This window comes from Micropterus dolomieu, linkage group LG05 (genome assembly GCF_021292245.1).
Source record: "Micropterus dolomieu isolate WLL.071019.BEF.003 ecotype Adirondacks linkage group LG05, ASM2129224v1, whole genome shotgun sequence".
NCBI lineage: Eukaryota > Metazoa > Chordata > Actinopteri > Centrarchiformes > Centrarchidae > Micropterus > Micropterus dolomieu.
The window spans coordinates 20,088,401-20,113,033 of NC_060154.1; the positions used below are offsets into that span (position 1 = coordinate 20,088,401).

Genomic DNA, 24,633 nt, shown 5'->3' on the forward strand with positions numbered 1-24,633 from the left:
AGATTTTCTGTCCATTAGCCTGCCTTAATCATGTTGTTTATCACAGCAATATAATCTTTTATCACCACCAGATGCCACAATGTCTTTCCTCTGAAACAAAGAGTCACTTACGCTGTTGATTACCATACTGGTGGCTTTTTGAGGTTTGATGTCAGTCTTAATACTTCCACAGCTCAAAATAATTTGTTTTATATTTAGGAATCTTCCATTTAATTATTGAAAATGTAAGTATTTAGTGCTTCTTTCACAATTTTATTCTTGTAGTCAGTGTGCAGCTGCTCTCCGGCTACTACAACGGCATCATGGGAAACTAACTTGTCATTAAAACCGACAGGGCATCCAATGGTTCCTTTCAACAAAACAATTTTTTGCGAACCCATTATCAAAAAATGAAGCTCCACAGAAAATGAAATGTCATTGTATGTGGCAGTAGTTAAGGAGTAACTTTAGTCTATCTACACTGATCCAATATCTCATATATTCATTAAAAGCCAAAGGTAGACCAAAATCAGCTGATCTGTCCAACCCTGGCTATAAGTTATGCTGCATTTTATATATGTATTAACCTTTTCATGTCACAATTGTCAATGTCAGCAGAGTCTTTCACATCATTATCAATTTCAAATGTATGATGTAATCCATATCTGTCCAAGCTTTATTTAATAATTATGCCCAAGATGGCCATTGGGTAGGCTTGATCCTTTGATACAGTAGCTGTAAAGCTTTAGAGTGATACAGACGTTGTCAAGTCCACTCCTGACTGCTCTTGAAGGGAAAAGCTACTCTGAGTTCCTATTATTTCCCCACATGCTGACCCCTCAGACCTCATGACTACAGCAGTCTGCCAATCACGACTGCAACCTGTCAGCTGCAGTTGATTCTCACTGCTCTCTGCAGGCATGCAGCTCACCATTGGGGCATTGAAACCCTATCACTATCCTGTTCAAAAGTTTAAACTGGTACTTTACAGTGTACCATAAACCTGTCGTCATGTGCAAAGTGTTGTAGGTAAACATCTTAGTGCAGGTTCAGAGTCAAAGTAGAGCCTGTGTATCATTATTATTATATATTACTTAGATATAGTGAATGTGCATCATTACAGAGGTTAATATATGTTACGGGTCCCAGGATTGGTACCACAGCAACTAAGAGAAAGTCTGTAAAATGCAGATGAGATTCAGTAGCAATGAATACACAGCGTGTTCAGTTCGTCATCCGGATCGCATCTCTTTAATTCACAAATTAATACTCCATAAAATTTCTCTGAGTGTCAGTCTGTTTCAGCTTTAAACTGTAGCTCAAGTGAACAAGCCATTCAATTCAAAAGTTGAAAGTTAACTTCTCACAGAACGCATTCATGTGTAGTTACATCACCTCTTGTGTGCGTCTTATAATTCTCTACTTCAAACAACATTTTAGTACACATTACCACCTGTAAATAAGTGCATCAAGGCTACTATAAAAATATAGTGCAAATTACAGCAATACTCAACTGTATTTAAAGCAAGCAAAATACCACCTGCATTACTTCTGTGCTTACACACTTCAATTCACTTCAGTTAATACAGCTATCACATACAGAGAAATATATACATTTTCAATGATACAAAACCTTTTAAATGTAAAGCCACTGAGCAAAAATAACGATTACAGTGACAGTTCACCTTTAACACACATAACACAATATTAACATTCTTCATCAACAAATAAGTACAGCTCTGTAACATTTCAGTGTTTTATTATTAATTAATATAATTAATATTAATATAATTATATATTAATATAAGGCACTTCACATTATACCATATTCTTGACTTAAATTCTCATGTTATTTTATGTGCAGGAGCATAAATAAAATATTGTGCAAAGTAGATACCGCTTATTTAGCGTTGTACCTGCAAGAGTACACTCAGGTAATATGAACCCAATCACCCACGATGCGGCAGCTGCCAACCACGCGGCGTCTGAACCTGCCTGAGTTTTTAATGTTTGACAAAAATATTCTAAACACTATCAAAACATCTTTATAACATTCACTCACATCAAGCTAGGTTTTTAGATGTCGATATTGACAAGTTTTATCAACTACTAACCTGTAAAATACAGATGAGATTCAGTAGCAGTGAATACACAGAGTGTTCAGTTCGTCATCCGGATCGCATCTGAGGGGTGGGTAGAAGTTTCCCCCTGAGGCTACCTGGTGCGCAACTGCTCCCGTGAATAAAGTTCCGCCTGGGCGCTGCTTCCAATTACCACTTAAATTCACCATTTATACATGAAATAAAAATAATGTGATTGTCATTTACAGTATTTAGGATAATATTAAACCCTGCGGTTTTGAAAAAAAGTTACTGCACCGCTATTTTATTTAAATAAACACAAAATGATTGCACACTTTTGGGATGTATCACATATACATATACTTGCATTATCTTCTGTTAAATCAAGTAGTGTTGTAGTACTTGAATGGTCTTGAGACCAGTCTTAAGACCACTTTTTAATGGTCTTGGTCTCGTCTCGGACTCAACCGCATTTGTACTCTCTCTTGTCTCGGTCTCGGACATTGAGGACTCTGGATTTTATTTCAAGACCAGTCAAGACCATACCTTTGGGAAGATCAATAAATTGATTTTGCATTGTCTGATTTATTTGTTAACATCCAAACTTTGACTGGATGTAACACATTTTGCTTCAAATACAACCAATAACCCTAATTAAAAATGTGTTGTTACCGCTAACGACTGTCACCCCTCCCCGCGATGGTAAGCATGGAAAAGAGCTGTTGAGTAAAGATACTTACGTTGATTTCAGCTCTAAGTGTTTGTATGTGGGTGTTTTAATGGGAATGTGGATCTTTCAGATAAATTTGAGAAGTACCTAAGATCTCATTTAATGTGGGGAACTGGTCTTGGTCTTGACTTGGTCTCGGTTTGGGCTGTCTTGACTACAACACTAGCTTCAACACAAGTGCTACTCTCCAGAGAATTGCATATAATATAGTGAGACAGTTTAATTAAGGAACATAATTTTGCTTTAACAGCGTCCAACAACCTAGCCAGTGGAGCATGGGATAGAGTTATGATCTCTCCCTGTGTTTAGGTCAGCTGCTTTATGTTATTGGCTCCCCGGTGCTTTCGTTGCATTAGCTAGCCTGGCAAAAGAGCAATTCAGAGTATTTTATTCTCACAAGTGAGCAGAGAACAACAAGACAAATTTCAAATCAGCACACACTTCCCCCACGACTAATGTTTTACACTCTGCATTTGTTTATAATGTGGAATAAATGTGTGGTGCATAGTAAAGAAAATCACATTTGCTGTTGCTGGCAATATACCATACCACCAGCATTTCTGGCTTTCTTTAGTGGTTTATTTCCATTATTCCAAAAGATAATGATGATGATTCTGTCCAGTATATTATTTCCAGCTGAGCTAGTTGGATAGATCATATCCAACCAGCTAAACCCTGTGTCAGTTGATTCAGTTCTGCAGAATTAAAGAAATGGGGGTCTCTTTTCAGACATGCCACATTGCAGTGCGTTCATTTGGTCCACATGATGAGACAGAGAAAACAGTGACACCAGTTTGTTTGTTTTATGTCAAGCATGTTTTTTTGAAGAAGTTTTCTTACTTTTTTTCACATTAGGAAACCATCCTACTCTCTTGAAAGTTATACATTTCTGGAAAATGTAAGAAATCACTAACTGAAGCAGAGGTGGATAAGGCAGGATGAGGGACTGTCATGATGCCATTCCACAATAACACTGAATTATCACCTAGCCCTAAAATAAAACTTAATTTTTCTTTTAATGAACATAAATTGCTGGTTGAAATACCTGCTGTCCCATCATTCACGCTCAGTAGTTCTCCACTCGCTCTACATCCCAGATTCAAGTGTACTCTTGTGGCTGGTATGTTATATAACGTTTCTAACTATGTAGCAAGTGTTCAATGGGCTTATACTGTTCTGCAGAAATGTTCAGTCAGTCAGAAAAGCAGAAAAATAGCTCATAATCATTCTGTGACAGGTTTGTAAGTAACAATTTAGATATGAGGTCCATTCACCACAGAAAGTGTTGAGTCGGGCACACTGTTAATTAACAAATTTCTCGCATGGGCAGCTTCCCTAAACGCTGCATTTTTACACTGAGTTAATGCAGAGTCTTGACAGAAAGCTCAGAGCCTGGGTTTAGAGTCAAACATTCACAGCATCTTCTTGTGAAATTGCAGTCAGAGAAGGCTGTGGCTCAAATGGCCCATTTTGCACCCAAGACTAAGTGCTGTTATGGGCTTTTGAAGTGTCACTGTCCTCTTTAAATGCTCATATCAAATGAAGGCTGATGCTCACTCCGTATTGCTCCTACACATTTTATTAGTCTTCATGGCATTTCGGCTCATTATTTTTTTTAAAAAAGGTTACGTTCTAATCTTTTGCCTCTAATTTCATATGTCTTTTCCCAAGAGATAGCTGTGTCAGTGCCGGGAAGTTTAAAGTATATTATTCACGCTAATGATAGGGTGAGTCACTAAATTATTCCAGAGATATCACTGCACAGTGGCAAGCATTGGATGGTTATTTGTTCCAGCCTGTGAAAATGGGACATAAGCTGTGAAGGGGCTTTCTAGGTGACAGCAAGGCGACTTTAAATTTCCAATTTGCAGTACAAATGTAGTCTGTGTTTGTTCATGACTAGAAGGCTAAGTGACATTGACAGCGATTTATGAAACACAACGCAAAGATACACTGGGAAATGAGTGAGAGCTACAGCTGCGTTCATGCTAGACACGTCGGTTTTGAGTCTCAGGTGAGACTTGAAATTACTTTTGGTACGTCTAACGTGCTAAACGATGCAGCAAGCTTTTTCTAAACAAATGAATAATTATCCTAAGAACAACAGAGACGTGGTGTTCTGATGTTGTAAACATGATTTTCTTTTTTTTTTGCACAGGTCCTTGCTTTGCACCTTGCAGGTTTGCTGAGACAGGGTTTTGTTGCATACTGGTGAAAGGCAGAGGTTAAAAGGGTTCCCTGTTGGAGAACACAGGCAGTGTTCAAGTGATAGGGGGTAGAAATTGTACTCCTGCCTAAAGGTGAATATCACCTGGTTTAAGAAATCTGATTTGTATAACTAGTGGCATAAAATCACATGAGGAGATTAACAGTAACATTTCTTGCTCTGTGATGTAATGTGGTACACATACACGAATACAAAGCCACATCATTGACAGCAGATGAAAGACTGAGTCCATAAACTTCAATATAATTTGTGAAAAAAAAGTGACAAAACGTGGTTTGGAGACCAGCGTCGGGTGACAGAGTCCTTGTCAGATCGTGTAGTGTGTGACTCCCTGTCACCGATCAGTCACGTAGTGTGAACGCCACAACGACTTCAAGACTCCCGTCACAAGACGGTAAGTTGTGTAGTGTGAACGGCACGGCCATCGGCCTTAAGAGTGTCTGTTGTCACCTCACTGCACTGCGAGCCGCTAACAGCAGCTTTATGGTCTGAGCAAGCTAGCTGCTGCGTACTAGTCAACAACTAGTCCTTTTTGTAGTTTGACCTGTCTTTTTCAGACATAGTTATATCATTACCTTCAGGGCACGTCTCTCAAGTCAATTTACATACAGCAGCAACGCATGCGCGTGCACACACACCACGCAGAATGGCTGTCACAACTGACCACTGCACTGTATAAATTTCCACAGAAAGCAACATGAAACAGCTGCAGGCTTCCGACACACTACGCTCCTTAGTTAGTGAGATTCAAATGAGGCTTACTGTCCACAGTTTCTCTGGACTGTCCCTCAGGATCACAACATTAGTTCAACATCGCCGAGTGTGCTAGCCACATTAGCCACGCAATATGCTAATGCCAAGTTAGCTAACCTCTAAAATAAACAGTAAAACAACACTGCAACACTTACAGCTTCAGAGTTTTAAGTCGGGTCACGTACAGCTCATGGCGATCCATCCTTGAACCGTTAAAGAGCTTGTTATGGTTGTGGAACTTTTGAAGCACACCTTTATTAATTGAACACTCCCTGAAGTGTACAGTATGAACATTGCGGTTGTTGCGGTGCTTGCCATCCTCCGCGGTAGGCTTGACCAATAGCGCGGTATTTCAATTTTGCGGTTATCGCGACAGCCCTAGTGGGTTCCTTCGCCATGGTGTGAATGTTGCATATTTGAATATCAAGATGTGGCCTGTCCTCTTATATTTAAGTCTTTATAAATCCAGGCCAAAGCCGGTTGAGCCTGTCACCGATCTACAGTAGCAGTAGCTGAGTCTCCTTTCACAGGAACACAGGGCTGCCAGCTGACATGCCTGGAGGCTCCCACAGATGTAACCAAGGTCACAAAGCCCCAGCCACAATGCTGCCACTTCTCCACTCAGACCAGCAGGCTAGCTGTCAGCTTCTGACACTCTCAGATGCTAACTCCCCACTTGGGGGTCGTGTCCCAACCCGGATCCTACTATTCTCAGCATTTGAGGAAATGTCAGCTAGCGCTGTGTCTTTGCCTCCCTCTGAAAATATGCACAATAAACACAGTTCATGTGCTGCTAGGAGTTAACCCAGTGGGCTACCAAACCAGATATGGCAAGATATGCCAAGTGCTCAGCCCTCGACCATCTGCTAGTTGAGAGGATCCCATGGGACACTGCTAACCTAAACTAGAGACCTGGTTTTTGTTGTCTTGTCTCAACAAGGAGTCAAGCACTTTAAAGGTTGTATTGTTCTCCAGAGAGGGGAGAAAGGCAGGAAGGATGTTTTTGGATACAGGAGGACGATAGAAGAAAGACAGAAAAAGAGAGTTATAGTGCTACTATAGTGAGTGTCCGTGTGTATTATCTCTCCACATTTTTAATATTATGAAAAAGGGGAGCCATCTGGAGCTTTTTAATTGCTTTGATTCTTTAAGAGATGGACTCAAATGTCTCTATTTTTTTATTTTCTGGGGAGGGTAGCAGACTTAAATGATCATGATGCTGTTCCCAGTTGTAAATGTGTGTATGTTTTTGTGTGTGTGTGTGTGTGTGTGTGTGAGTTAGAGTTAGGGTTAGGGGGAGATGTGAGAGTGTTCCCTGACTTGAAACCTCGCCAGTCAATTTCTGCCTTCTCAATTCCTCTCAATTTGTGTGTGTGTTTCTGATTCAACTCTGTAAAGCTGTGATTCTACTATCACAGCTTTACTGCCCCCTTTATCTTTACGTCAGTGATCCACCCACGCAAATTTGTTACTCGTGTGCCAATGTTCCCAACACTATGTTGCAGGAGAAACCTGAACACTGCAATTTTTTAAATAGGGACTAGAGGAAAACACAAAGCGCCAAAGCCATGGTACTGATGTTGCTTTCCTCTATGGATTGGCAGAAGCCAGTGCTTTCATCAAATATGAATAAACATGATGTATACAGCATTCAGACTTACAGACTGTGCCTACCCTGCTGAGCAATATCATTATGCTGAATTTTTGACATTTCCAGTTTCTCTGTTTTGTTTATTTGTCGCTGGATCTAAGCCCAGCATAGCTTTGACAGAAGTGCAATCTCACAGCATGCCACTCTCTTCAGGTCTTGGAAATGTTTATGAATCAGGAGAGTAAAAACAACAAAAAAAAAGTCCTTTCCAAATGGCCCCTCTGACCCAACCCATGTAGAGCACCTGCGGTGTTCGAGCTGTTTGCCTGACCACGGTATGAAAGAGGCCTGTGTTGGACAGTTAAGCCTGGGGACACTGGTGCCTGTGTCTGCCCGTGTTCATGTGTCTGTGTACTGGATGTGTTTACAGAGACGAGCTGAGAAACGTGGGGAAGGGGGGCTGTGGACACGGGACAGAGAAAGTGAAGAAAGTTATACTCTTGAGGGTGGTGCGGGGGGAGGATGTAGAGCCACTTCAGGGGGGTTGTGGATGTTGAGAGGATTTAAAGTTGAAAATGATTCATGTGGTGACATTCAAAAGTGCTCTGGTGCTAGGCTATTTTGCGACCTGGATCTTGTTTATTTCAGTGGCCTGTATTGTTAACGATTGACAAAAATTAAATCCACTTTTGCTGGGGTGGGGGCTGGGCATCAATTTTTTTGGGCTTAACAGAAAAAGTTTGAGAACCACTGCTGTACTCAGGTTACCCGCGGGGGTCTAAAAAGTATTTTAAAAAGTCTTCAATTTCATATTCCAAAAATAAGGCCTTAAAAGTCTTCAATTTAATTTACAAAGTATTAAATTTCGTTTACCAAGGTCTTAAGTCATAAATGAATACTTTGTGTGTGAGAGAGACTTAATAATATACTCCGTTTGGTGTGACTGATGTAACGTTACTGTTTACGTCAGTGTTCAGCTTTACGCTCTGAACTGTGAAGTGTTCGCGGTGCACGAGCTCTGGCATGCAGCTCTGAGCGAATCAGTCAGTTGTTAGAAAACAAAAGAAGACGTCTATGACGTGCTACTAACGTTAGCTCGACGACTCAGAATGGGCAAATGTCTGACATTCAGAAAGCCAGAGATACGAACAAGTTGGCGGGCGAAGCTGAGGGCAGTGGCGCTGAGCTTAGCACAACAAGCTGATCGGCGTACGAGCCAGTCAAACTGTAGCGAGCACTAATGGAAAAGCAGAGCTGGAAGACCCGCTGCAGGTTACTGGTCAGTTTTGTTACAACAGCAACGAAGAGACAGGTCTGTATAGACGTATAGACGAGTACCGTGTCTGTGTGTCGGCGTTGTGCCGCTGTTGTAGGCTAACGTTATGTGAATGGAAACCTCAAACTAACGCACATTAAAGTTACGTCACCAAGATGCGCCGATCACGGGAACAAGGGAAAAACCATGGGAAAAACAAACCGAAGCCGAAATCATCTCCCGCACTACTTTCAAGCCGATACTATATTTCAAGCAGCCTTTAGATGCTTTAGAAAAACAGAACAGGATGAATAATCACTGAAGCAATTGGCATATTATATTACATTACCTTATCTAGTCAAGGTGTAACTAATTGCAACAACTCAAACCACACAATTTGTTTGTACTTTTGATTTCGACCCTTAAGAGTTCTTAGTGCACAAAAATTGGATTCATTTCATAGGTGTAATTTACGCTGGGGATACCGGGGACATGTCTCCATCACGTTTTTTGAAGCATTTGTTAGATATGTTCTGATGGCTTGCAACTAGAAATGTTAAAAAAAAAAAAAATGAAAATACTTTGAGAAAGATTATTTGCACAATAAGAAAACATGCAATGCAATTTAAAGATAAAAGGAACAAATGTGCATTGTTCAAAAAGGTTTAAGATAAAAAAAAAATCTGAATCACTTTATTTAAATGAAGACAATTCTGCCATAAATTGGTGCAGAAAATGTCTCCAGAATGCAGGAAATTAAGCGTTTTAGTGCTCAAACCCCAGGCCCCCCATTTATATATTTCAGCATTGAATATTTTATCAAATAGTTTTAAAATATCTTCTTGTCTTGTTCTTGTGAACCCAATATTGTGAATCGTGCTTGTGAGCTAAGTGTATCATCACACCCCTAATCTGAACCCTTATGTCCCCACCACTTTTCAACACAAAGTGACGTCCTTGATTCATTTTATCTTATCAAAGTACAAACACACCCCAAGCTATAGTGTGTTAAATATGAATGTATTCTAATAAAATGTTTTATTAATTTCATGTAACTTTGTAAATAATCTTCTCGGGCTTAAAATTAATACAGATTTTCCATTAAACAGCAGTGAAGTTGGTATTAAATTTCATCCTAGGTGGTATTAAAAAGGTCTTAAGAAGTCTTAAATTTAACTTTGAGAATCCTGGGGGTACCATGTGTACTGTACGATTTATATTCGGAATTATTTCTATATTTTGGTGTCATTTGCGGGCACGCTGCTTCTGTCCTCTGCTCTCTTCTGTTTCACAGAGGGCGGGGCTCGGCTCCTCCTCCACACACAGCGTGCTGACTGTCCTATCAAAGACAGTCAGCACGCTGGCAAGAGCTCATCACTTCACCAAACTCTCAGAAGTGCAACAACATCAGATTGAAAAATTTGTGGCTGTGTGGGTGGAGTCAAATATTCTTTTAGAAGAAATTAAAAAGTTATGGCCATTCAAGCTTTGTAAACAAAGAGGAGAGTTCCCCACATAGTAGCCTCCGTCAGACCTGCTTATTACCCTGATGTGTTTGAGCAGCATATGGAGCTACCCTGCAAAAGATCCGTGGGAAGAAATTGTCAGTAGTCAAGTAATAACCCGTTTAATAGAAGACACTTCACTATACATATAAATGCATTCATTGTGAATTGTCCACTATTAAATTATATAGTATATGAATACCCTACAGTTACAATACATTCATTGTGAATTGTCCCCATAAATAATTGCACATACATTTGAACATTTATAAATGCATATTTGCATATAAAATTAATTGATATTGATTATTTTTTATATTTTCTTATTGAATTCTTAAAATTGTATTTATCCACCACATGATTACACATTCTGTGATGATAAAATGTGCTTAAATCGTAAAATACAGTATTTAGAAAAATGTAAACGGAAAACACAGAATTTGAGGGGGAAAAAATAGATCTGCAGTGATATTTGCCACATAAAGTAAAAGTGTGTGTGTGTGTGTGTGTGTGTGTGTGCGTATAATCCCAGAGCAGTCTAACCTTGTGATAAAGTGTGCCACAGGAGATAATTGCGCAATTTAGTCTTCTCTCACATTTTGAAATATAAGGCGACAAACTGCTTCTCTGACTTTCCCCTGAAGCTTTATCACTCCGGGCCTGGTTGTTACATCTGGCTCTCTTCCAGCACAGGCACTCTGAAGCTGATTCTCAACAGTCAGTCTCAGCACATACTTCAGGATCTGTCTATCAGGAGGTACGGACGTCAAATTGAGGCATTGTCGCTGTGCCTTTCAATCTTTTTGAGCTTTTATTAAACCTCTATTGGTGGAAGTAATTTTAACACATCATCTTTATGTGTGTCACACTTAGCCTAGTTTATGATGTTAGGTCCTCACCACTGTAAATTGATCCATAGATTTTGTTGCTGTGGTAGACTAGCTGCAAATGGGATTGGGATACGAAGATTACTACCAAAGCCTTTGTCTGATCCTGATGTATAATTCCTCACCCCGTCCACCCTCGCTACCTCAGAGCCTTTGATTACCACCATGATTGTTGTGTTTTGCATAAATCTTTCAGTCACAACGGGACACGTGTCATTATCCGACACTACGTCAATAGAGGAGACTAGCAGTTAGTGGAGCTAACAGTGACTCTAGCTGTCCCAGTGTAGCATGCCTGCCAGGCTTTTTCCGAATGTTGTTGACGACAGCCTTTCATTCAGCCTAACTACAGCAGCGGCACACATCCAGCCCACCAGCCTCATCTCCTGCACTGGCAGACTGCAGTGCAGTCTAAACAGCCGTCATCTAATGCAGAGTCTGCTGGTGTCCAGGCATCACTGATGATTTTCACCACTCTCGCTTAACCCTATGTTGAAATCTGTTTTGTTGACAGAGGAAAGTACAACAGCCTGGTGGAAGTAGTCAAGCTGATGTAGTGAGTAGGAACAGCAGATAAAGCTAAATTTAGCTTAGCTGAATAAGCACATGCTCTTTGTCACCTGGATGTTATTGTGTTAGAACGAAGGGGGTTGTAACCCCCCAAAATATTTTAGTATGCTTTACACTATATACATTTTTTTAATTGACTGTTATGTGTATTAGAGAGTATGTTTGCACAATCATGTGTTTGTTTTTGAGATCCCTCCATCATACTGTATTGATAGTTTTGGATCCTTTGTATAATATTTTCTGTCAGCTAATGGGGGACCTTGCCGCCTGCTGGTCCTCTTGCTGGACTTACTGGCAGGCTCCACAACTCCTAACAGTAGACTGATCAAGAAACCACTGACACAACTCTGACATTTAGCTCTGCTCCCTGACACTGCACCACAATCTGTCCTCTCACCACTGGCTCTTTTTGATCTCCGTGTGATTCAGCTCGCACTCACCATATGGACTAATGTTTTTTGAATAATCTCACAACCTTGGAAGATCAATGAAAGGATTTTTTTTTTTAAATCAGCGTTTGGACCAGTCTAGTAGCTTGCTACATATCTTGCTCACCCCCAGCAGCTGTACCTGTAATTAGCTCTGATATGAGTTAATGTGATGCGGCCTGCTGGCAATGTGGGTGTAGCAACAACCACTATAATATAAAAGCAATTGGAGGCAACTTAGTTCACTCTGTCAGTACATTGTGCACAGTTGCTACTTGGTCAAAATTAAAATCTGAGTGGTATGGAGCTGTTTTCAGTTCACATGTTTAAACTGAATGTAAATTGGGATGCTTAACCATGTTTCTTGTCCTTTGACTCACTTCAGGTGTCCTGTGGTAGTTGGTCTGTTTAAGTGTAATTCATACGCCCATATTGTATTAAACCATTGAAAAATAGTTATCTTATCATTCATGACTGTTTCAATCTGTATCACTGTACAAGATTATATGGATGATGATGATATAATTTGTGCGCAGACCTTGTTTGAAATACGAAGTAGCATTCTCTCATATTCAAAGCCAGTGCTCTGCAAATGCTGCAGTGAGCACCTGGTCTCGTGACATTGTGTCCTTGGCTGAGAAATCACGCACTTAACCAGAACATCTCCCATTTTTAGACCTGAAACACAACTCAAGTGAGTGACTTTCAGCGACAGCCAAACAGATGGCTTTAAAATAGGGTTGTTGTTTTTTTTTTTTTACAGCGAGGACAAAAGAAAAAAAGACATGGAGCCTCTCATTTCAAATATCTTAAAAGAAAGGTTAGCAGCTCACACTGATTTGTTGACGAAGAGCTGAAATGGTTATAATCATATTGACAATGCATGTAAGAAATGTCCTCGCGCTTCAGTAATTGCACGTAGCCCATGTAGTCAGACCGGCAGTGTTTTAAAGTCAAACTGTAAGCTCTGACACATGTAGTTCTCCATCTGCTATCATTTGTGCCCCTTTCCAACGTACACTTTGTATGGATGACAAGAGTACATTTCTGGTCCAGTGCATTTTTTTAGCCACTGTGGACACCTGGGTTATTGTTGAGCAAGTCACTTTAGGCAGAAATTGGCTGAAATTTGGTATCTGTATCCTTCAGACTACCACTGCTGTGGTAGAGGAATCCTTGGGGGGGGGGGGGGGGGCAGGCATGAATATATCGGTTTTCACACATGCAAATGTGTGTAACATCCTCGCTTTTTAATACCTTGTCTTCATGCAGAAAAATTGGAAACTATTTTTTTTTTTATTTGCTACAGCAAGAGGGAATTCCTCCATGACCGGACAATTGTCAATTGTGGTAGCTCACTTGCTCACTCAGGGACATGAAGCTGGCAAATTTTAAGGAGAAGCTGCCAGTATTTACTGTGCTCATTTTTGTTGTTGTTTTTTGCTAATTTGTTGTATCACAGTGTTTCTCATAGTCCAGGTGTAGGTGTGTGTGAGTGTGTCAGAGTGTGGGGAGAAGCGAATTCCGAGGCAGGTGCAAAGCATACTTAAAGACAATACTAAGAATGTTCATGGTCATTAAAATCTGCTTTCACAGGGTGGTATAATGTGAAAATTTGAGATTTTCTGTGCTGGGTGGGGCAGGGGTTTTACAATCATGATGCCGGCTCAACGTTGTGATGTCTGTCAGCCATCGCCGATGGACGTCTATCAGCCCAACCCTACTGGAGTCCTCTTCCACTCCCCCATGACATCACGGAGCTGGTGGAGGTTAAAGACCTTGCATTCCTCCACCTTACGTTTGAGGATGCCCCACAGATGCTGAATAGGGTTTAGGTCTGGAGACATGCTTGGCTAGTCCATCACCTTTACCCTCAGCTTCTTTAGCAAGGCAGTGGTCGTCTTGGAGGTGTGTTTGGGGTTGTTATGTTGGAATACTGCCCTGCAGCCCAGTCTCCGAAGGGAGGGGATCATGCTTTACTTCAGTATGGCTGTGTTTGAAACGGAAGGCAGTTGCCTTGCTGATTGGTTTCGAACAGCCTTGTAGGGTAGCACTTATGGCAACACGTGATGTCAGCACGCTGTCTTGCGTCTCTTCTGGCTGTCAGAAGAGACGCTAGCCTTAGCATCAGCTAACTAGCTATTGAAAAGCCAAATGGCTATCAGATGCCTCAGAAATCATACTGAACAAACTTGGTTGGTTACAGTGAAAAGATAAATATTATTTTTCATAATTTCAAAATAATCACTAAAGACAACAAAAGTGCTTTTTTGCCGTTCTATGTTTTAATATAGCTTTATATCGACAGTAGGCATTTAAAAATGTCATTGCAAGTGGCTTTTGCATACGCTGCTCTATGTACCTCTACATGTGTGACTGAATGCCATCCTGTACACTGACTATAAAGCCAGAGTGCATTTGTTTACACCGGTGAAATGTAAGGAAATAAAGTTTTCATTTTCAACTTATTTCCCACTTTATCGAAAACAAAAGTTCAAACTGACATCTGTAGAACGTATTAGTTTGGTACAATACCTACATCCGAGAACATGACTTCTGAATGTACTGATAAAAGCAAATAATTTAAATTAGGAAGTAAATAAAATAATAAATAAAAAGGGATAGGCTATCCTGTAAAAGTGTGAGAGGGATACAATTACTTTGTTAAAATAAATTTTAAATGCTTCATAAACAGGAGATCTACATGTGTAAATAATATTTTGCCAGAGAAATTAGTTTAATGTTCTCAATCTCAGACATAGCTCAAACATGTCAAATGATATTATTAAGAAGTGACTGAATTACTGAGACCACAAAAGAAAATTGCAGATTAAATTTAATATCCAGAAATTTACATCAGCTAGACTGTAAAAGGATCCCTGTGAACTACAAATGAAACAACAGCTGATATTATATTTGATTTAATTTGAACATCTTGTTAACTGTGTAAATGAACACATTTTCTTTTATGCTGTGTTTGATTTAATGTTGAATAGGGTACCTTTTAGTTTGTAATAAAATATGCATTAATGGGATAATTGTCATTTTCTTCAATCATATCATTATATCAGTAGTCTTAAAATACGTTGCTTGTAAAAAAGTGTTTGGTTGAGCCAGTTGGATGCCCAGTACACATGCACATGTGTGCACGTGATCAGGAAGGTACCACCTCTGCCTCATTTTGAGCCAGGAAAACCCCTGACAATTAGTGGTTGACTGATATGGGTTTTCAGTGATCAATGCCAATATTTAGAGAGCAGGGTGGCCGATACCTGAGATAAAATTCTGATATCAAAACAAAGAAAATTCATGTATAATTTCATTATTTGATGCAGAGTACAATCTAATATGTTATCGTAACGGGTTGTTGTAGATGGAAAAAATACATGGTGTTATGCTGTAGATTTCAGTACATGACTGGTGTTTAAGAGAGCGTGGGATACAGTTTGTCAGACGTGATGTCATTCAACTACATTATTCTCCACCACAGTAATACAATAATTTAACTCTAGCCAGTAATGGTTTTAGATTTGCTGTCATTAAGGATGGGAGAAACGTGTTAACATTTAGAAAAGACGATGGTGACTGAGGAAATTTAGGGCTCGAAACTCACAAGTGAGCGCTACGATTATTCTACAGCAGCCACACTGATGAGGCTGCCTGCATATGTTTCCTCAGACATTTTTTGTTTATCGGCCTCATGAGTGCAGGTATCGGCTGATGCAGATTACCTTTAAATGATATCTGCCTGATTAATCTGTAAAATGATGTCTAACAAACCATCAAGTTCACTTTATCCAATAAAACGGAAAGCCACCTGTGTGATGTGACTTTTTTTGTGTTGTCACTGCAGGTCTTGTGAAAGAGACAGCATGGAGTGGAGCATGAGGATTTAATGTTCCATCCATGGCAAATTTTGTTAACGTCATTGAAAGACATTAGCTACAGTATTGATAATTAATGAACGCGAAAATGTCCGGCTAGTTTATTACTCAGTGCATGCCATGGATGTATTAAGGATAACTAGATACTGCGTTCAAAGATGGTGCCCCTTCATTCCTATGAAAGTTGCTTACTGGGTGCATATGCTGCAAAAAACAGCCTCAGTGAGGTTCCATATGCTGTTGCGTTTTTGGGCTCATATGTGCACCTCTGGAGTCCTTCTCCATTCTCCATTCACGTCCGAGCCTTCTGCTAGTTCGTCTGGCTGACTTCTTGTTGGCTGCTCACTGATGTCTTCACAGCTCAGAGAGCTACTCTCCAGAAATAAAAAAATGCAATTGTGGAGTTGTTCCAGAATAAACTACACTGGCCATATTCATTGTAATGAAAGATTATATCACCCAGTGTAACAGTATGGCTTTTTAATGTATTTTTAATAGTTTTTGGATGACTGTGGGGCTTTATGGGATGGAGGCGGAAGCTAAATCAGGCACAGACAATACTTGTTATTAGGATGAATCTGCTGTTGGTTTTGTGGTTTTCATTGGATTTGTGGATAAATATAAAAATGGGTTGTGCTTGTTAAATTCAGCACTTCTGCATAGCACATTCATTGCAGGCCCACCAGATTGGCATGTACATAGTGCAGTGTACTCATTCCTCATACTTTTAGAAGAAAGCCTGGCTTATACGTCTCTCGACAGGATCAGTTTGGGGAATGGGCAGATGGGAGATAGGCCCACTCATGCTGCCCGTAACTCTGCCCCAGCTGCTTGGAGATATTACTCTCCATGTGTGATGATTAATAGGTCCTCGGGGGCATGTCATATTTAGTTTCAACTGGGGTAGAGACTACCAAACAAGCAACCAATGATGAATGCAAATGCACGTGCTCCCATCACACTTTCAGGCGCAGACAGTCGGAATCAGCCCCCTTTGGGTGACTGATGGTGCTTGCAACCGTGGTTCAGTACTGTATGTACTCTGCTGGATCAAATGGGGAATACCCACTGTGACCCAGATAAGCTCTTTGGCTTAAGAGTTGTTGATTTAAAAGTGATTTATTGTATTTCAGTGTTAGCTACATTGTTTTGGCTTTTACTTCTTTTGCTTAGTATAATCATTCCTCTTTATCCCAGTCCTGCTCCTGTAGGAGACCTGCGCTGTGAAGTGATCTACTTAGTTTTTCCTGGCCAGTTGAATGGCGCTGCAGGTTAACTTGAAACACTTTATTAATATAGTATATGGTGTCAGTGCTATAAAATGTCACTCATAACCATTTAGATATGTTATTCTCTGCATCTCATCTACATTTCCTTTTGCTCTCAATTAAAGAAGAAACAGAAGCATTGTAAAAGCTTTTCTGTCTTTGATCTTATTTTGTTGTTGAAGCAGATATTACTACTACTCGCCTATGTTTCGGAATATGCACTCTTGTCACACTCTTGTATTCTTGTTCTGTGTTGACTATCCCACGCTCATATTAAGTAATCGCTGACCATTCTCTGCTTGTCTTATAGGTGAGCCGCGCAAGTTTGACCCAAACTTCAGAGGGCCAGTTCATAAAAGGTATCACACACACTCAACATCACCACCTTTTTGCTTTATAGTTGTTGTATCTGATAATGGAGAAAGTGAAATGTACCTGCAAGGCATTAAGACTCTCCATTACAGATATGTTTATAAACACATTTGAGAGACATTTTGTCAGCACTAATGGTAATAACACAAAATGAAAATCCATTCATCTACATTGTGGAGGCAGCCATCTCTGAGGAATACCCTTAAATAAATTCAAAACTATCTGGATACTTAAATACCACTAGGACTTTGTAAGAAAATGTGTCTTTTGCTGTTCTTTTGTGATTTGGGTGAAGTGACCCTTTAACTACTAGTGTTGCAATAATCCAACATCTGATTCTCATGTGTGTATTGATTTTGCCCATTGTATAATCTTTTTGGCAGGCACCCCTGTCCGCGCACTGATAGATTGATAATTTGTCATGCTATGTTAATAAAGATTGAGGCCGAGTGCTGGCACCTCTCTCCACTCCACCACACAGATGAATGGCCATAAGTCCAGCTGGTGGCTGGAGTTAGCCCATAGACACACGATTAACCAGCCATATATACACCCAAAATGATGTAGTGCAAGTGCACCTGGGCTACTGCAGGGGGAGAGTGAAATGTCCGGCAGCATGCTAAGTGGCACTTCTCCTGAGGAACTGCAGTCTGCTATCTGCCTCATGAGGGCTAGAACTCTACAGACATAACAGCTGGTTATTGTCGGCATTGATTTTATTTGAAACATGCGCTCCAAGATAGTGTTTAAAAAGCAACCTCATGCTGCTTGATTAAGCTAAACTAACACATACACTGGGTGTCCGCGGGGTCTTAAAGTCTTAAAAGGTAATAAATCAATTTTGCGAAAATTAAGGCCATTAAAAAGTATTAAAGTCTTAATCGCCATTTAACAAGGTATTACATTTTGAAGATATTTTTTTCAATGTGAAAATCCTGTTTGTCCAAAACTTTGTTTGCTAAAAGTGCAGGTGAACGTATTTATTTATAATGTATAGCCAAACACACTAGACAGGCAGTGAGTAGCGACTGTGTGATTCATTTCTATAACATAAGGCGCAGGGATCTACCGTGCGCCTATTTCACTCTTAAACGCTCCAAAAAATAGATCCGTGCGAACCGGAAAATGATTTCCGAGTAAAACCGACCGTAATTTCCCACCCCGCTGGACTTATTGTTAATTGTTCAAAACATAGTCGGAGTGGCGGTCAGGAGTAACGGGATTAACCCGGTTGGCTGGTCGCTCTATGGCCACTTGAACAGCCCCGTTCCTGGAAAACAAGCAGCAGCTGAATCGGTAAGACAGAATACAACAGGGAAAATTCAGGGACCGCATTTGTGCACAGATCAATCACAGCCTGGATGGAGCGGGATTTTTTTTTAAAGTTTGATGTGCTGCAACAAACTTTATAAATGTTGAACTCATTGTTCTGCATAAATGGTTATGATTGCTGACAAGTTAGTAGCATGCCCACCATCAATGTTGGAGACTATCAAGTAGCCTAGAGCATTTTTCTTGCACAAAGTTAATGAATAAAAAACAACCCCAAACTGAAACAGCTGTAACAGCTGACTAGTTCCTCCTCCAGGTTGTGCCTGTGCTACACCGCCTACACTACTTACGTTATTCATCACTCAGCTTATTCTCTTCATCTTTGTTCCCTCCTGGCTTATTTGAATTTTGTTGTATTGATCAAGTGGTCGATGAAAGTTATCACACATATCATTGCAGGCAAGCTCACATTATCTAGTTTAAACCAACTAAAAGACAAAATTACACTGTGTTTCACATGATTTGCTGTAATGTTGCGTACATAAACGTCATAGCTTATGTAAGACAATTGCTTCTCGCAGGAAATCTGACCAGTCCTTCACATAGAAAATAGTTGGCCCATACAGGCTGTTATAGGCAACTGAGAAAGTTGGTGAATGCCTCAATTTTTAGGTGGGGTTACTACCTGATGACATATAGGCAATAAATATGTTATAAATATATTTAAATTCCTTTTAAAAACTCAAATGTCCCTTTTTAAAGGTGTGTGACTGATTTAATCGGTTACAGTTCAAAGTGGCGCGGCAGTCTTAAAATATGTTGGAAAAGTCTTGAAAAGGTCTTAAAAAGGTATTGAATTTTACTTCAGGATTCCTGTGTATATACCCTGATACAGTAAAAGCTATTTGAACCTAGTCAAACAGAGACATTTGTTTGAGATAATAATTTAGAAAATGCCATTATTTCAATATAATATATTGAGAATAGAACACAAAAGATGAAATTTCAAACCACATAAAATTGTCAACTGTATGATCATTTTGGAACTTAAAAAAATGAGATTACATGGCAAAACAGATGTGATCCTGTGCATTTAGATACACAGAACTATAAACTTCAGGTTGAAGAGTTTCCCTCCAAAAATGAATATATGGGATTTTTACAATAAAGTCTACATTTTAAGCCTGATTTCTTTAGCACCATAAAGAGCAGAATCTTGCAATAAAGCAAAACTCCTCAAGGGTTTCGCAGGCTTTTCTTGATGATTTAGTCATTTTCTGAGGTAATGTAGGCTCTTATCTCTTTTATGTTCAGTGTCAGTTTGGCAGGCTGCTGTGAAGGCATGTTTCAGTCCTCCTGTGTCTCTTTATCCCACCCTCTCCAGCCCATTTCACTGCTACAGCTGGGTGAAGGCACCAAGGATACTTTGATGTTTCTGTGGCTCAGAGGCTTTTCTTAATGAGAACTGGGAGGGAACTGCTTCTGTGGTCGTTGTTTTCACGCAAGCTCAATGTCTAAATGAAGTAACCGTATCTGTGGTTATTGAGCAGCCCTCTAACAGCCAGACAGAAGTGGACAGGGCGTAGTGTTAATTGAAACTGGCTCCAGCTACAAGCAGCATCATACACGGATATAATCGGTGTCAAAAATGTAGCCACAACTGCCCAGCCGTGTTGTAATGTAATAATGCCTTTATAGTGACCTGTCAGTAGGTGGTTTATTACAAAAGTGTACTCACAAACAAATGTAACCACAAATCAGATGCTCATCACAGCATGTGTGACAACTTACCCAAAGGAGCCTTGTGTTCATCACAAAAGCTGCTCCCTTGAACAAATGTCTCTCTTTGCTCTCTTGACCGTGAGAAATATTCCTTTTGTGTGCAAATCTGGCCCTCAAAATATCCCTTCTTGTTAACATCTATTATAAAGCAGGGACAGGCTGGCACATTCACACCACAATGGCACCCATGCTACTCTGTGACACAGCCGCCATCTGTGTCACCTTGGCTCCTGCTGAATATCAGCCCTTGCAAATATAACTCTGACACAAAAGTTTCTTATTGCACTGACAGTACAGTACGCAAGCGGGGCAGTGCTTTAGTCCCTGTGGAGGTATGTGTAAGTGACATCTGAGGAGATCTTAAGTTTGGGAACCAGGCCGGGTTGGGGTCCGAATAGATTTACAATTGGACTATATTCTGGGTCTGACTCGCAGTCCGTGTGGCCTGCTTTCTTGAGATAAGAGAACAAAGTAGAATTGTTTTCACTCACCGCACTTTGTCAGCTTCCCTTCAACGCTCACCTTTGCATGCTTCAAAGGTGACTTTTGTATCGGCACAGCGGTGCTGCGTCTGCACTTTCTCTTAATAATGGTGTCTCTATGAGGGAGCTGGGAAACAAGGCAGGTCTAAGTAACAGTCACATTACAGTGGAGGAGCGGCAAGGTCGGCTTCAGACCCCCGCCCCTCAGATCAGCTCCGTTATTCACCTCTGATGTGTGGCTGAGTGATAGCTTACTTATCTGCTAGCTCAAGGATGGGGAAGTATTCAAAGACGAGGAACACAACCATTGCCATGGCAACCCGGGCAGCTCTTCGCTTTGTTCTCGTTTGAATTAAATGAAATGGTACTCCCTTGTCTCCCTTTGTTAATAATATGCACAATATCAGCAGCAGCTTTGCTGGTAGTGTGGCGGGTTGTCTCTATGCTCCTCATATTTACTGTCAGTGTGAAACTGTGGCTCTCTTCACCAGACAGAGCTGTACCCACTTACGCTGCCTTTTTATCTCCATTATCTCCAAAAAAATAATTGCTGTGCTTTGAGAAAAATGGTCAAGGTGCGACCTTGATATGTCTCACAGGTCACTGAGTAGGGATGGGGATCGATTCCTGGTTCTAAAAGGACCTGGTTCCAAAATTTCTCAAAACCCGAAAATCAGTAAGGTCCGAGCTTATCGATACTGCTATCGAGACTAGCAGGTCCTATAATATAACGTTATGTCTCGAGCATCAAATCTGATTTAACTTGAAACACGATGGATAATAAAACTAATGTTTATTAGTGATGGCACCGAAACGCAGTATTAAACGGACCCAGGACTGTTTATCATCAGACTGCAGCCTCTGCTGCTCTGTCGGCTGCTACATACATACACAGAGGCCAGCAGAGAGAGATGCCGCTCTGTTGCGGTGGAGACGGTGAAGTTAAATTAGCTCCAAACTACTGTTATAAACTCAGCTGCAAGAAGAGTGGAGGAAGAGGATGGAGTGATGCTTACTGAGTTTTCTTTTTTTGTTTTTTATTCTTTCCAAGCTTCACTCAGTATTGTGATGTCACATATTGAGTTTATTTGCTGTTGTTAACATTAACATGTTAACTTGTCAACATGTTGCTGCTCTAGAAAAACAGTTGTATTGAAATATTAAATTCTAATCTTATAATTAATTTAAAAACAACTAGGGAGTTCATATGCACACTTCAATATTTGTTTATTTATCGTGAGTGATATGTCATCTCAATATATAATTGCACATTGAATATTTTCCTCATAATGTGCAGGCCTTCTTCATCCCCATTGGGTCTCATATTACCAAATAACTGTCACCAAATAAAAGTAAAGTATCGATAAAGACTGGGATTGTTAAGCAGTCTCAATAATGGTATCAATACAAATAAAAATGAATGATCCGCATCCCTATCCCTGTACCTTATTTCATATGGCAGCCGACCGCTATTTTAGTCTTCTGTCATCCACTGTCAAAATAATAATAATAATAATAATAATAAATTTAATTTGTAATGCACTGTAAAATTTAAGCAAATCACAAAGTGCTACATGATAAGACAGCTAAGTGCTAAAAATAAAAATACATAGAGAGCATGAAAAATAAAAACAGAAACAATAAGGCAAAGGAAAAAAGCAAGAGTTCAATCAAAAGCTCTCCTAAAAAGGTGGGTTTTAAGTTTTTATATACAGTCTATGGTTTTAAGGCCACGTTTAAAAGCATCCACAGTCTGTGCTGTCCTCAGGTAGTTAGGGAGAGCATTCCACAGACTGGGCGCAGCTGAGCAGAAAGCCCGATCTCCCATTGTACGGAGCTTGGTTCTGGGAGGTTTCTGAAGATACGCTGAGGCAGATTGGAGGGCACGTGTGGAGGTCTGTGGGGTGAGGAGTTCCTTGAGGTAGTGGGGAGTTTCACCATGGATGCACTGGTGGGTAAGGAGGGAGACTTTGTACTCAATCTTGAGTTAGACAGGAAGCCAGTGGAGTGATTTGAGGATGGGGGGTAATGTGGTCATGTTTGCGCACCCTCAACAGGATCCTAGCAGTGCTGTTCTGAATGCACTGTAGCTTCTGAAGGCTTTTCTCAGGGATCCCGGAGAGGAGCACATTGCAGTAGTCCAACCTGGAGGAGACAAAAGCGTGGACAAGCTTTTCCGCAACTGCAGGAGTTAGGGTGGGAATGTTGTTTGGCAATGTTCCTGAGGTGGAAGAAGGAGGTCTTGCAGAAATGTTTGATGTGAGCCTCAAAGGTGATGCTTCGTCCACGCTATCTCCTCCAGGCAGGTGGTTAGAGTGGATGATTGCAGGGCAGCAGAGGGGGTTGGGTTTGTCCTGAGGTAGAGTTAAGTGTCATCAGCATAGCAGTGGAATGAAATTCCATGCCTAATGACGTGGCCAAGGGGGAGCATGTAGAGGATAAACGGGGTGGGGCCGAGTACTGAGCCTTGAGGGACACCACAGGTGACGTTGTGTGTCAGGGATTTAGACTCTCCCAAGGCGACATGCTCAGTTCTCCCGGTGACGTAGGATGAGAACCACTCATAGACAGAGTCAGAAAGACCAATAGTGGAATGTAGATGGGGAAGGAGGATGTTGTGGGTCCACAGTGTCAAATGCTGCAGTCAAGTCCAGGAGGATGAGAAGAGACGGGGAGCCAGCGTCTGCAGTCATCAGCAGGTCATTTGTGACCCTCACCAGAGCTTTTTCTGTGCTGTGGCCAGGGCGGAAACCAGACTGAAATTTCTCGAACAGGTGTTTTTGTTTTAGATGGTCCTGAAGCTGTGCAGCAACTACTTTTTCCAGCACCTTGGAAAGGAATGGAATGTTGGAGATGGGCCTGTAGTTGGCAAAGACTTCTGGGTCTAGGGTGAGTTTTTTGAGAAGTGGCCTGATGACAATGGTTTTCAGTGTTGATGGAACATGGCCAGCCTGGAGGGAGTGGTTAATAACCTTTGTGATGAGGTTGGATATTACCAGGGCTGTGGGGAAGGGGTCCAGGGCACAGGTGGACGGTTTCATCTTTTTGATGATGTCCTCAACCTCTCACTGTGAGATGACAAAAAAACAGTAGAGAGGTTGGGAAATCCCAGGCTGTGGGTCGGCAGTTGGGACAGGCAGTGTTGAGAAACTGGATAGCAGGAAGCGGATGGTGTCTACTACATTTCTGAAAAAAGTGATGAAATTGTTGCACCTCTCTTCTGTGGCCTCTGAAAGAGAGTGAGTTTGCGATTTGAGGATGTCATTTATGTTAGAGAAAGGTTGCTCGGAGTTGCCAGGGTTGTTGTTGATAATGTTGGAATAGAACTGTGAACGTGCATCTTTCAAGGACCCTGCATAGAGGCGCCGCTCAAGGACACGCCCAGCTGTTTTAATTTTCCGGAGCTTGTAGGTGTACCAGGGGGCTGAGCGTAAGAAGCTGACAGTTCTAGTTTTGACAGGTGTGTGGAGATCTAGGAGACTGCTCAGAGATTTGTTGTAGAAGTCAACCGACTTCTGACTGAGGAGAAAACAGCAGAGGAGAGATGTTGGAGGTCTATGGTCAAGG

General features: G+C 40.8%; 2 protein-coding genes across 6 annotated transcripts in view; one reads left to right on the top strand and one right to left on the bottom strand.

Annotated features, from left to right (window-relative positions):
* Positions 1–24,633, bottom strand: part of lpxn (leupaxin) — a 665,334-nt gene that overhangs the window by 321,579 nt on the left and 319,122 nt on the right. The window lies entirely within an intron of this gene.
* The window catches only part of slc44a5b (solute carrier family 44 member 5b), a 58,021-nt gene that overhangs the window by 1,673 nt on the left and 31,715 nt on the right, over positions 1–24,633 (top strand). For 4 of the 5 annotated variants that reach the window (XR_006825051.1, XR_006825052.1, XM_046049060.1 and 1 more), the window contains exon 2: positions 17,469–17,517. Coding sequence is in view for 2 of the 5 variants with exons in the window: in XM_046049060.1 (XP_045905016.1) it covers positions 17,469–17,517 (49 nt within the window). In the remaining 3 variants the exon portion in view is untranslated. Of the gene's footprint in view, positions 1–17,468; positions 17,518–24,548; position 24,633 lie in introns of those variants that run through there. The other variant, XM_046049059.1, reaches the window with a different exon arrangement.